This window comes from Mustelus asterias, chromosome 25 (assembly GCF_964213995.1).
Source record: "Mustelus asterias chromosome 25, sMusAst1.hap1.1, whole genome shotgun sequence".
Taxonomy (NCBI): domain Eukaryota; kingdom Metazoa; phylum Chordata; class Chondrichthyes; order Carcharhiniformes; family Triakidae; genus Mustelus; species Mustelus asterias.
In genome coordinates this window covers 8,104,178-8,118,732 of record NC_135825.1, presented here as the reverse complement: position 1 = coordinate 8,118,732, position 14,555 = coordinate 8,104,178, and the positions used below count along the sequence as shown (strand labels likewise).

Here is a 14,555-nt window from a genome sequence, read left to right as displayed (position 1 = left end):
TTATCTTTGGGAGGAAACCTGAGCACCCGGACGGAGGAAACCCACGCAGAGAACGTGCAGACTCCACACAGACAGTGACCCGGGGCGGGAATTGAACCCGGGTCCCTGGCGTTGTGAGGCCGCAGTGCTAACCACTGTGCCACCGCGCCGCCCAAGAGAGTGTGAACCCACCTGAACAGCTGGTGTCGGCTTCTCACCCCTCCCTTTCCACATCACCAAAGTCAACAGGTAGTAAGAATGTCAGACATGTCAGTGGCTGAGATGTCATTGTTATGGGCGTAGGGAACAGCCTCTGGCTGCTGCACACCTTTGTTCGTAAAATGGGTGGGATTACAGATTTGCACCACTGCCAAGATCTTTGGAAAATCTCAATAAACAAGAGTGCAGCACAGGTACGTCTGCTCCTCTTGTTTGCTGTCTCTGTAGTTTTCTTCAGCCACTGGGTTTGGTTTCTTGCCAGCTGTTGCCTCTGCACCACTCCATTCACCCCTGACTGAGCTACGAGAACTGTGTGCGGACCCATGCCCAGTGGAATGTCAATGCTGGGGGGAGTTCTCCCGCCCGCATGTTATTTTATCCTCTTGGTGATCTCACGTGTCGCTCCCAGACTGGCAGGCAGGAGCAGTTACGAAACCCTGGCGGTTTCCGACAGAACTGTGGAGAGTTGCACTCAAGACTGCTCACAGACGGTAAGACCTCTGCTCTTCCCTCCTGAGACGGGGCAAGGGCTGATTCCAAAGCCCAGCAAACACTGCGGCTGCTGAATGTTGTTACCGATGTACCAGCTCCAAGATTCACAAATAATCTCCTCCTAGAAAATTATCAATTCCATGAGATGTCACAATTCTCTTAACTATTGTTAAATGTTTTACATTAGTGGCAGGTTCTCTTTGTTACGTCTGCTGGGTTATATTGATTGCTTATATGTTATATCTTTTATGATTTTTTTAAATACTGCTGTGACACAGTGACACAGTGGTTAGCACTGCTGCCTCACAGCTCCAGGGACCCGGGTCCGATTCCAACCTTGGGTCACTGTCTGTGTGGAGTTTACACGTTCTCTCCGAGTCTGCGTGGGTTTCCTCCGGGTGCTCCAGTTTCCTCCCACAGTGCAAGGATGTGTAGGTTAGGGGGATTGGCCATGCTAAATTGACTCTTAGTGTCCAAAGATGTGTAGGCTAGGGGGATTGGCCATGTTAAATTGCCCCTTTGTGTCCAAAGATGTGTAGGTTTGGGAAATTGGCCATGTTAAATTGCCCCTTAGTGTCCAAAGATGTGTAGGTTAGGGAGATTGGCCATGCTAAATTGCCCCTTAGTGTCCGAAGATGTGTAGGTTAGGGGGATTGGCCATGTTAAATTGCCCCTTTGTGTCCAAAGATGTGTAGGTTAGGGGGATTGGCCATGTTAAATTGCCCTTAGTGTCCAAAGATGTGTAGGTTAGAGGAATTAGCCATGGTAAATTGCCCCTTAGTGTCCAAAGATGTGTAGGTTAGGGGGATTGGCCATGCTAAATTGCCCCTTAGTGTTCAAAGATGTCTAGGGTTAGAGGAATTACAGTAGGGAGTCTAACAACACCAGGTTAAAGTCCAACAGGTTTATTTGGTAGCAAACACCATTAGCTTTCAGAGCGCTGCTCCTTCGTCAGATGGAGTGGAAATCTCCACTCCATCTGACGAAGGGGCAGCGCTCCGAAAGTTAATGGTATTTGCTACCAAATAAACCTGTTGGACTTTAACCTGGTGTTGTTAAAACTCTTACTGTGTTTACCCCAGTCCAACACCGGCATCTCCACATCATGACTACCTTAGAGGAATTAGCCATGGGAAATGCGCGGGGTTGTGGGGATAGGGCAGGAGGTGAGTCTAGATAAGATTTCTTTGGAGAGTCGGCGCAGACTCGATGGGCCAAATGGCCTCCTTCTGCACTGTAGGGATTCTATTGTTCTGTAGTTTCTATTCCTTCTCCTGTCCTGGAGAATAAATAATTTTGTTCTTTGAGGTTTGACTGTGGCATGAAGAACCACAAAGGGCTGTTAAACAATGACCTTCAGATAGTCCATGAGGTTTTGAAGTAAAATGAAATGATTTGCCATTTTAAATCTTCCTCTGATGTCCCTGTCCAATAGAAATGAGAGAGGAAACCTTTGCAATATTCTAACCGCACAGCAACTGAATGAGACGGTTTAATGTTTCAACAACCATTTGCACACATATAATCATTCCTTTTTTCCAACATTACAGACACGGCTACACTTGCCAGGCTTTTAATTATTTAGGTTGCGCCTTGTAAATACTTTAATTAGTTGCTAGAAATGCTGATCGTGTAGTACCTAATATCTACCCAAGGCATTGTAACAACTCATCAAGGATCCTTTGTTCATAAGTTCATAAGATATAGGAGCAGAATTAGACCATTCGGCCCATCGAGTCTGCTCCGCCATTCGATCATGGTTTATATGCTCCTCATCCCCATTTTCCTGCCTTCTCCCCATAACCCTTCAACCCATTCCCAATTAAAAATCTGTCCAACTCCTCCTTAAATTTACTCACTGTCCCACCATCCACCGCACTTTGGGGCAGCGAATTCCACAGATTCACAACCCTTTGGGAGAAGTAGTTTCTCCTCAACTCTGTTTTAAATTTGCTGCCCCTTATCCTAAGACTATGACCTCTTGTCCTAGAATGTCCCACAAAAGGAAGCATCCACTCCACGTCTATTAAATTCCAGAGAGTAAAGGCCTAAACTGTTCAATCTCTCTTCATACGCGCTGAGTGAGGTTGTAAACTCCTGCCCTAGGTGTGTATAGTAGCTCTGCCAAACCCTTGTTTGAGTTTAGTTTATTTATTAGTGTAACAAGTAGGTTTACATTAACATTGCAATGAAGTTACTGTGAAAATCTCCTAGTCGTCACACTCCGGCGCCTGTTTGGGTAAACTGAGGGGGAATTTAGCACGGCCAATGCACCCTAACCAGCACGTCTTTCGGACTGTGGGAGGAAACCCACATAGGGAGAAAGTACAGACTCTGCAGACAATGACCCAAGCCAGGAATCGAACCCGGGTCCCTGGCGCTGTGAAGCAGCAGCGCTAAATTTTCAAATTTAATTCAATGCTAAATGGGCGGCACAGTAGCACAGTGGTTAGCACTGCTGCTTCACAGCTCCAGGGACCTGGGTTCAATTCCCGACTTGGGTCACTGTCTGTGTGGAGTCTGCACATTCTCCTTGTGTCTGCGTGGGTTTCCTCCGGGTGCTCCGGTTTCCTCCCACAGTCCAAAGATGTGCGGGTTAGGTGGATTGGCCATGGTAAAATTGCCCCTTAGTGTCCTGAGATGTGTAGGTTAGAGGGATTAGTGGGTAAATATGTAAGGATATGGGGGTAGGGCCTGGGTGGGATTGTGATCGGTGCAGACTCGATGGGCCAAATGGCCTCTTTCTGCACTGAAGGGTTTCTATGATTTCTATGATTTCTAACCACTGTGCCACCGTGTCGCCTTGTCTTGTATATGTACTGTATTGATGATAAACCATTCATTGCTGAAGCCACAATGAGTCGACTTCGACTTTAGTACAATTACCATTCCCTGATTTACTGAAATGATACTGGCAGCAGAACCAGAACCACAAAACACAATTTAAACTGCTGTGAAAATCTCCGTAGAGGCAGCAACTGCACTCTGGAAAATGTGATGTTCTTCACTGAACATATGTAGGTTAGGGGATTGGCCATGTTAAATTGTCCCTTAGTGTCCAAAGATGTGCAGGTTAGGGGGATTGGCCATGCTAAATTGCCCCTTAGTGTCCGAAGATGTGCAGGTTAGGGGGATTGGCCATGCTAAATTGTCCCTTAGTGTCCAAAGATGTGCAGGTTAGGGGGATTGGCCATGCTAAATTGCCCCTTAGTGTCCAAAGATGTGCAGGTTAGGGGGATTGGCCATGTTAAATTTCCCCTTAGTGTCCAAAGATGTGCAGGTTAGGGGGATTGGCCATGCTAAATTGCCCCTTAGTGTCCAAAGATGTGCAGGTTAGGGGGATTGGCCATGCTAAATTGCCCCTTGGTGTCCAAAGATGTGCAGGTTAGGGGGATTGGCCATGTTAAATTGCCCCTTAGTGTCCAAAGATGAGCAGGTTAGGGGGATTGGCCATGCTAAATTGCCCCTTAGTGTCCAAAGATGTGCAGGTTAGGGGGATTGGCCATGCTAAATTGCCCCTTGGTGTCCAAAGATGTGCAGGTTAGGGGGATTGGCCATGTTAAATTGCCCCTTAGTGTCCAAAGATGAGCAGGTTAGGGGGATTGGCCATGCTAAATTGCCCCTTAGTGTCCAAAGGAATGACTGCCCTGGCTCAGTTAGTAACACTCACAAGTCGAAGATGCAAGGTTCTGTGTTCCAGCCCCAGTCCAGGACTTGAGCACAAATATCAAGGCTGACAGTCCAGTGCTCTGAGAGGTGCCACCTTTCAGATGAAATGTTAAACCAAGGCCCCTTGTATGAATTTAAAATATCCCGTGAGACTATTTCAAAGAACAGCTCATTTTTATCTTGCTGTTTGTGGGAGCTTAGAATCATAACAGAATCACAGGATCCCCACAGTGCAGAAGAAGGCCATTCGGCCCATCGAGCCTGCACTGACAACAGGCCCTATCCCGGTACTCCCACATATTTACCCTGCTAATCCCCCCTGACACTAAGGGTCAATTTAGCACGGCCAATCCACCTAACCCGCACGCCTTTGGATAGTGGGAGGAAACTGGAGCACCCGGAGGAAACCCATGCAACCAAGGGGAGAAGACTCTACACGGACAGTGATCCGAGGTTGGGGTTGAACCTGGATCCCTGGCACTATGAGGCAGCAGTGCTAACCACTGTGCCACCGTGCTGGTTGCTGTGCACATATTTCCCATATTACAACACTTCATTAAAGCTTGGGTCACTGTCTGTACAGAGTCTGCACGTTCTCCCCGTGTGGGCTTCCACCCACAGTCCAAATGACGTGCTGGTTAGGCGCATTGGCCGTGCTAAATTCTCCCTCAGTGTACCCGAACAGGCGCTGGAGTGTGGCGACTAGGGGATTTTCACAGTAACTTCATTGGTTGTAACGTGGTTTGAGACGTCTGTTGGTCATGAAAAGCACTATATAAGTGCAAGTCATTCTTTCCTCAAATTCTTAACAAATTTTGTATTTCATGCAATTTATAATAACCTTACACACCCAAACCAGTAGACACAGTTCTGATGAAGAGATACAGTCCTATCAAATGGAAAACTGTCTGCAACTATCTAACCATTTAATGTTTTCTTTGTCATTTGTCTATTTGCAGAATCTTCCCTGCCGAGTAACTAAAGGTGGGTTTGGTGGTGAGATGATTTGCATTCGCTTTTTCCGTTCTAAATGACCGAGTTAATGGGTGGGATTTTCCGGCCACGCTCGCCCCAAAACTGGAGAATCCCGCCCGAGGTCAATGGACCTTTGCCTGGTCCGCTCCCCCTGCCCGCTACGGTTCCCGTGTCGGGCGGGACGGGAGAATTCCCCCCAATGTTTCATTGCTCTGTCACACAAAGGGCGCAAGAGGAAAGGAGTCAGTAGAACATTGGAGTTGATGAATGTACACCTGTGTGGACAAATCCTCATCCGACTCTCATTCTGACCTTGTGGAAACGAGGGATCGAGAGCTAGCAGCCGATGTACATCTCCCCACATTCATATTTCCACTGATGTCCATTGGAAGCAATGCAAAGAAGCTTGCCAATTATCAGTAGAGTTGTCGAGTTACGGCTGATCCAAAGTTGTACCTGTCCTGGGAGTGTTTGATGGGGACAGTGTAGGGGGAGCTTTACTCTGTATCTAACCCCGTGCTGTACCTATCCTGGGAGTGTTTGATGGGGACAGTGTAGAGGGAGCTTTACTCTGTATCTACCCCGTGCTGTACCTGTCCTGGAAGTGTTTGATGGGGACAGAGCAGAGGGAGCTTTATTTTGTATCTAACTGCATGCTGTACCTGGCCTGGGAGTGTTTGATGGGGACAGAGCAGAGGGAGCTTTATTTTGTATCTAACTGCATGCTGTACCTGTCCTGTGAGTATTTGATGGGGACAATGTAGAGGGAGTTTTACTCTGTATCTAACGCCGTGCTGTACCTGTCCTGGGAGTGTTTGATGGGAACAATGTAGAGGGAACCTTACCCTGTATGTATCCCCGTGCTGTTTCTGTCCTGGGAGTGTTTAATGGGCACAGTGTAGAGGGAATCTTACCTTGTATCTAACCCCATTCTGTACCTGTCCTGGGAATGTTTGATTGGGACAGTGTAGGGGAGCTTTACTCTGTATCTAACCCCGTGCTGTACCTGCCCTGGGAGTGTTTGATGGGGACAGTGTAGGGGAGGTTTACTCTGCATCTAACCCCATGCTGTACCTGTCCTGGGAGTGTTTGATGGGGACAGTGTAGAGGGAGCTTTACTCTGTATCTAACCCCATGCTGTACCTGTCCTGGGAGTGTTTGATGGGAACAATGTAGAGGGAACCTTACCCTGTATGTATCCCCGTGCTGTTTCTGTCCTGGGAGTGTTTAATGGGCACAGTGTAGAGGGAATCTTACCTTGTATCTAACCCCATTCTGTACCTGTCCTGGGAATGTTTGATTGGGACAGTGTAGGGGAGCTTTACTCTGTATCTAACCCCGTGCTGTACCTGCCCTGGGAGTGTTTGATGGGGACAGTGTAGGGGAGGTTTACTCTGCATCTAACCCCATGCTGTACCTGTCCTGGGAGTGTTTGATGGGGACAGTGTAGAGGGAGCTTTACTCTGTATCTAACCCCATGCTGTACCTGTCCTGGGAGTGTTTGATGGGCACAGTGTAGAGGGAATCTTACCCTGTATGTAACCCTGTGCTGTACCTCGATTTTGCTGTTAACACTGGGAGTTGGGTGCCGTTTCTTTCTCATTCTTGCAAAATTTTTTCTAGCTCTTATTGCCTTTCATCTTAAAGATCCTTTTCACACTCAGTGGTGAGGATCTGGAATACGTTGCCCGGAGACAGAGTTAATCGACACTTTCAAAGGGGAAATTAGAGTGTACTCTGAAAAGGAAGAATGTGCAGGGCTATGGAGTAAAGGCAGGCAATGGCAATAAGTGAATTGCTCATTCAGAGCCAGGGCCAACATGATGGGCTGAATGGCCTCCTTCGACAATGTAACATTTCTGTGATTCTGTGAAAGGCCACTTGCGCACTTGCCAGCACCTCAACTAAGAAGTTTTATTTTTTAATTATTTATTAATTCATGGGATATGGGCATTGCTGGCTAAGCCAGCATCTATAACCCATCCCTAATTGCCCCTTGAGGAGGTGGTGAGCTGAGACAGCTCTCAGTCCTTGCTGCCTAATGGCTGGATGTAAAAGATCCCACGGCATGATTTTGAGGAAGAGGAGAGAAGGTCTCTCCGGTGTCCCGGGCCAACATTTACCCCTTAATCAACGTTGCTACAACCTTTCCCTCAGCAGCATTTTGAGGGAGAGAGTTCCAGATTTCCACGACCTTCTGTGTTTTAAAAAATTCATTCGTGGGACATGGGCGTCGCTGGCTGGGCCAGCATTTATTGCCCATCCCTATTTGCCCTTGGAGAGCAGTTGAGAGTCAACCACATTGCTGTGGCTCCGGAGTCACATGTAGGCCAGACTGGGTAAGGATGGCAGATTTCCTTCCCTAAAGGAACCAGGTGGGTTTTTCCAACAATCAACAATGGTTTAACGGTCATCAGTAGATTCTTAATTCCAGATATTTTTTATTGGATTCAAATTCCACCATCTGCCGTGGCGGGATTCGAACCCGGGTCCCCCAGAACATTAGCTGAGTTTCTGGATTAATAATCTAGTGATAATACCACTAGGCCATCGCCTACCCAAGAGATGCGTTCTGATATCACATCTAAACATCTTGGCCCTAATTTTAAGGTTAAACCCCTTTGTTACATTCTGTACCCCCTCCCACCACCCCTACCCCCATTTTTCTTTATCCATCCTGTTATGTCTTTCAATTAAAGCCCCTCAATTCGATCACCGCTCTCGCTGAGGGGAACGCAAGCCTTGCCCAGGAGCGGAGGGGTTTAAGATTACTCTCCTGTCCCTGTCTCACTTTTTCTTCTCTATTTCACTAGGAGACTGTCTACCCAACTACCAGGATACGTGGCCTCTTTCACCACCTCGGAAAATGAGTATCCACATCGTTCTGATGAAGGGGGTCGGGCCAGTGCTGGAGATTAACTTCACCTATTCCGCTGATGGTAATAATGACGGGAAATAGAAGGCAGTAGCCATTCCAGTTGACCTAGCGATCAAGGAAGCAGATTGTTACCTAAACAGATGTCACCCCTGCTTCACGCCTTGCAGTCCAAACTACAATGTGGGCACTTCTGATGACAGGCATTCTCATGTCACCTTGGAAACTCCGACCCACCAGCTTCAGGTTGTCTCCTCCCCCTTGCTCTATGTGGCACTCCATCAATTGGCCTTAATCGTGGCTTTTCTCAGCCCTGGTGTTGCGTGGAGCTGGATTTTCCCTCGGAGGGGTGGGGTGAGGGTGGCGAGAGAACACTGATTGGGACTGCGTCTGTGTCCCAAACCCACCTCTAGTGGGAAGCAGGTGGAAGCAGTTGCCCGTTGAGATTTCCAAGGGTGCACCCTCCCTTAATTGGGCTTGGGAGGAGCAGCAGACTATAATGGGAGGTAAGCATAGAAATCATAGAAATCATAGAAACCCTACAGTGCAGAAGGAGGCCATTCGGCCTATCGAGTCTGCACCGACCACAATCCCACCCAGGCCCTACCCCCACATATTTACCCACTAATGCCTCTAACCTACACATTTTAGGATTCTAAGGGGCAATTTTTAACCTGACCAATCAACCTAACCCGCACATCTTTGGACTGTGGGAGGAAACCGGAGCACCCGGAGGAAACCCACGCAGACACGAGAAGAATGTGCAAACTCCACACAGACAGTGACCCGAGCCGGGAATCGAACCCAGGACCCTGGAGCTGTGAAGCAAAAGCAATGAAGGAGACACTTCAAAATGGAGGCTTCAGCCCTCCAACTATATTCAAATCATTAATTTCACAATGAGATTCAGCAGTGAGGCTGCTGGTATGGATGGAGTTCAAACGGACCCCGCTACAGCATAAAGCAAATTACTGCGGATGCTGGAATCTGAAACCAAAAGAGAAAATGCTGGAAAATCTCAGCAGGTCTCAACAAGTCAAAGCTTTGACAAAGGGTCATCTGGACTCGAAACGTCAGCTCATTTCTCTCCTGACAGATGCTGCCAGACCTGCTGAGATTTTCCAGCATTTTCACTTTTGGACCCCACTAAAGGATGGCCTTTGCCCCCCCCCCCCCCCCCCCCCCCGTCCCCGTCCCTCCGCCACCTCCCCAGCCTGTCACCAAGTGCCCGCATTATCAGTAGTTTTTGCCATGGGGCACCGCTGTGTCCCATGTTTCCTCCAAAAGCTATTTGGAATGATTCAATAGCCTATGCACACATGTTGATCTTGGATCCACATCCCTCCAATTCTGCAAAGCTAGTGACCGATGATCTAAAGTGAACCCCCAAAGCCGGTTCCCCTGGGTTCCTAACATCACAATCACACATGAAGGGTGGAACCTTCCAGCTGTTCACACCGGCGGGATTTTCTGGTCCTTCTGCAGTGAGCGGAGATTTGGCTGAGGGCCAAATCCTCCGTCCTCGCTTGGAGTAGCAGAGGAGCATGAACGACCGGTGAGATCGCACCCAAAATCTTCACCTGTGGTCTAATCACAATTCTCACAATATACAATCATATCACAATTGGCATCCAGTGAAACTGCCAAAATGGACATCGGGTGGGATTTTCCAGCTGCTCTCGTCCCAATGCTGGACAATCCCGCCCGAGGCCAACGGACCTTTGCATGGTCCATGTCCATTCCGCTACAATTCCCGTGGCAGGAAGGATGGGAAAATTCCACCCATTGTCTCTTGGGAGGTGGCATTGATTTCAAGTCTTTAATTCCTGTTCATGGAATGTTGATATTTGAGGAAATATTCAGACAGGATGTGTATATCAGGATGTAAAGTATCAGGATATACATCTGTAACAAAACAAAGTGTAGCATTTACTCTTCCAGTTTCTAACTGATTAACGTGGTACCATTTCTTTTCTCTGTCTTTACTTTTGCCTTTCACGATGGCAACATGTTAGCCCATTGAGGGGGTAATCTGTACACAACTTTCCAATTTCCCCTTTCTCTGCCAATCCACATTGATGTAAAGTTCATGTATGATTCCAAGTCTTAGAGTCATAGAGGTTTACAGCATGGAAACAGGCCCTTTGGTCCAACTTGTCCATGCCGCCTAGTTGTTACCACTAAGCTAATCCCAATTGCCCACATTTGGTCCATATCCCTCTATACCCATCTTACCCATGTAATTGTCTAAATGCTTTTTAAAAGAGAAAACATGTACCCACCTCTACTGCTACCTCTGGCAGCTTGTTCCAGACACTCACCACCTTCTTTGTAAAACAATTACCCCTCTGGACCCTTTTGTATCTCTCCCCCAGTGCCGGATTTAGACTTGGTGAGGCCCTAAACTATATAAAGCTTGGAGGCCCCTTGTTAAAAAGTTACACCCAAAGGTCTCACAAAGGTGCGTTCCAAAACAGGACCTTGGGTCGCCACAAAAAAATTGAAAACATAATTATGCCTTTTAATTATTTAATAGCAAGGTATTTAAAGTGATTACATATTTATCATTTGGCTGGCTTGATCTCTCTCATAGATTTTTGTAATTTTGGTAATTTTTTGAGTTGCTCTTCAAGCTGGTGCTTTCTTTTTCTTTTCTGGTATCCGCTCTTAAATGTTCTCTTCATTGTAAACCTTCTGAAATTTTGTGAGGCCCCTGTGGATTGTGAGGCCCTGAGCTGTAGCTTGTTTAGTTTATGCCTAAATCCGGCACTGCTCTCCCCACTCACCTAAAACCTATGCCCTCTAGTTTTAGACTCCCCTACCTTTGGGAAAAGGTATTCACTATCTAGCTGATCTATGCCCCTCATTATTTTATAGACCTCTATAAGATCATTCCTCAGCCTCCTACGCTCCAGAGAGAAAAGTCCCAGCCTATCCAGCCTCTCCTTATAACTCAAACCATCAAGTCCCGGTAGCATCTTAGTAAATCGTTTCTGCACTCTTTCTAGTTTAATAATATCCTTTCGATAATAGGGTGACCAGAACTGGACTGAACTGTACACAGTATTCCAAGTGTGGCCTTACCAATGTCTTGTACAACTTCAACAAGACGTCCCAACTCCTGTATTCAATGTTCTGACCAATGAAACCAAGCATGCTTAATGTCTTCATCACCACCTTGTCCACCTGTGACTCCACTTTCAAGGAGCTATGTAATTTTTGCATTTCGGTATTTGGGTGAAATGTGACCCTTGGTCACTATCTATCGACTTTAATTGGCTCTACCTACAGGTCATCACTACGGTGGCACAGTGGTTAGCACTGCTGCCCCACAGTGCCAGGGACCTGGGTTCAATTCCAGCCTTGGGTCACTGTCTGTGTGGAGTTTGCATGTTCTCCCCATGTCTGCGTGGGTTTCCTCGGGTGCTCTGATTTCCTCTCACAGTCTGAAATGTGCGGGTTAGGTGGATTGGCCGGGCTAAATTGCTCCTTAGTGTCCCCGATGTGCAGGTTAAATGGATAGCCATGGGAAATGTGGGGGCTACGGGGACAGGGAGGGAGAAGGCTTGGGTCAGATATTCTGTCAGAGAGTCGGTGCAGCCTGCCTCGATGGCTAAGTGGCCTCCTCTGCACTATAGCGATTCTGTGAATAAAATTCCTTGCAAAAGTATTGCTAATTTGAAGTTATTTACATATCAGTATTCATCCAAATCATATGGAATTAACTTAAAAGATCCTCTAGCCCTCTCTTTCGTTAAAACTGTCACCAATTTGTGGATATTTTAGTAGACCAAGATCAGAGACAAGTTGCTTTACAGAATAATTCATAACATTTAGAATCATAGAGAAAGGGTCTTCCTTTCGACATTATGTCATGGTCTGGCTGAAGGTAAGGTGTCCATGTATGGAGAGGACACCTGGCAGGAGGGATCACATGACTGGACAAGAGGGGGGGGAAAGTAAAACAGAATGTGGGCAGAACGTGGGAAAGCAAAAAGAAGAGAAAAAGGAGAGTAAAACTGAAAGCTGCAAAGAAAAAAGAAAGAAAACAGGAGCTGGGATTATTTGGCAATTCCAGCATGTGCAGAACTTGGCCTTTGATTCAAATGAAGCTATTTTTAGTCGATCGTATTGTCTGAAGGGCAGTTGCAGGGGCGGCACGGTGGCCCAGTGGTTAGCACTGCTGCCTCACAGCTCCAGGGACCCATGTTCGATTCCCGGCTTGGGTCACTGTCTGTGTGGAGTTTGCACGTTCTCCCCGTGTCTGCATGGGTTTCCTTCGGGTGCTCCGGTTTCCTCCCACGGTCCAAAGATGTGCGGGTTAGGTTGATTGGCCATGCTAAATTGCCCCTTAGTGTCAGGGGGGATTTGCACATTCTCCCCGTGTCTGCGTGGGTTTCCTCCGGGTGCTCCGGTTTCCTCCCACAGTCCGAAAGATGTGTAGGTTAGGTGCATTGGCCGTGCTAAATTCTCCCTCAGTGTACCCGAGCAGGCATCGGAGTGTGGCAGTTGGGGGATTTTCACAGTAACTTCATTGCAGTGTTAATGTAAGCCTACTTGTGACACTAATAAAGTGCACTGTTCCCAGAGATACTGCAATGTGAACTGAGAAGAGCCTCTTCTATCTCCCTGTTCCTGAAATCAATTTAACAGATGGTGCCCAGATAAGGGATATATTAGATTGTAAACCGATCGCAAAATCTTTATTCTCACAAAAATATATCCTCTTTCATTTTTCTTCAGCGAACCTTATTTCCATTAATAAGACGGTAATCGCCATCTCTCAAGTCGGGTCGATACAGTGCGTAACCTTCTGGTACCTCAATGGATTTCCAGCACAGACCAACCACCGAGGAGAACTGGTCAGTAGCAATTCCTCTATTCATGAATTTCTCTGACCTCTCTTATCTCCTCAACCCACCTCGATACCCGCTGTATCTCAATGGTCTCACCTCGTAGGGTCATGAACCCATTCTAACAACCTGAGCACATAGGCTGACATCCTAGAGACGCCCTCTTTCAGACGGGACATTAAACCGAGCCCTGACTGCCCTGTCAGGAGGATGTAAAGAATCCTGTGATATTACTTTAAGAGTCCTTGTTGGTATCCTGGCCAATATTTATCCTTCGTAACCATCACTTGGGGAGACAATGGCCTCATCACTAGCGTAGGCAATGGCCTAGTGGTATTATTGCTGGACTATTAATCGAGATATTCAACTAATGTTCTGAGGACCCGGGTTCGAATCCCGCCACGTCAGATGGTGGAATTTCAATTCAATAAAAAATATCTGGAATTAAGAATCTAATAATGACCATGAAACCATTGTCGATTGTCAGAAAAACCCAGCTGCGTCACTAATGTCCTTTAGGGAGGGAAATCTGCTGTCCTTACCTGGTCTGACCTACATGTGACTCCAGAACCACAGCAATGTGGTTGACTCCCAACTGCCCTCAGGCAACCAGGGATGGGCAATAAATGCTGGCCAGCCAGCGACACCTATGTCCCACGAATTAATAAAAAATAACGGGCTATCTGTTTTTTTTATCACATTACTGCTTGTGGGAGCTTGCTGTGCACAAATTGGTTGTTGAGCTTCTGACATCAAGACAGTGGTGACACTTCAAAGGTGCCTCACTGGCTTCAAGGTGCTTTGGGAGCATCCTGAGACCATGAAAGGCACTATATAAATGTAAACATTTCTTTTAATCTGAAGACTTTCATTGCTGCTGGGAGCACAGTTCAGTGCGGCTAACTTAAATAGAGAGGGGGGGGCGGGTATGGTTCATGATGGAAGAGCCCAAGTGCAGGATTTTCCGGTCGCGCCCGCCCCGAGACTGGAAATTCCTGCCCAAGGTCAATGGACCTTGAAATTGTCCACCAAGATTTCCATCCTACCCGCAACAATTCGCGTAACAGGCAGGATTGGAAAATTTACCCTGTGATAACCCCCAGGACGTACATGGGGGAATCCCTGATTGACCTACCTGTAGGACTGGCGGAATACAAGCTCTCTGGGCGTTGGTAATTACCTGACCAGGTATACCATGCCCTTTATAAAGCAAGCCCCCGAGTGGGTCCATTGGTGTATTGTCTGAGGTGGGACTGCTTTGTGTGCACCACAGGCTTGTGGTTTTTGCTTTATTTTGTGCAATAAAACACTTTACAGCCGATCCCTGGAGTTCCTATAACCCCTCAAATGTATCCCTGTGTTTGCCCAATGGTCTGGTCTAGTCTAGCCAATATGTATGGACATTAGAAATAGTCACAAGTATAGGCCATATGGCCCTTAAGCACGATTCACTATTCAGTAAGAGCCATGGAAATAGACTCTGGGCCTCACTC

The 14,555-nt window shown here is 47.2% G+C and overlaps 1 protein-coding gene across 2 annotated transcripts in view; it reads left to right on the top strand.

Moving 5' to 3' along the window:
• The first annotated feature begins 373 nt into the window (after window positions 1-373).
• The window catches only part of LOC144511784 (uncharacterized), a 55,441-nt gene continuing 41,259 nt past the window's right edge, over window positions 374-14,555 (top strand). For both annotated transcript variants that reach the window (XM_078242107.1, XM_078242108.1), the window contains exons 1-4: window positions 374-689; window positions 5,319-5,343; window positions 8,148-8,273; window positions 12,953-13,071. In XM_078242107.1, the coding sequence (XP_078098233.1) occupies window positions 522-689; window positions 5,319-5,343; window positions 8,148-8,273; window positions 12,953-13,071 (438 nt within the window). In that variant the 5' untranslated portion in view covers window positions 374-521. The remainder of the gene's footprint in view (window positions 690-5,318; window positions 5,344-8,147; window positions 8,274-12,952; window positions 13,072-14,555) is intronic.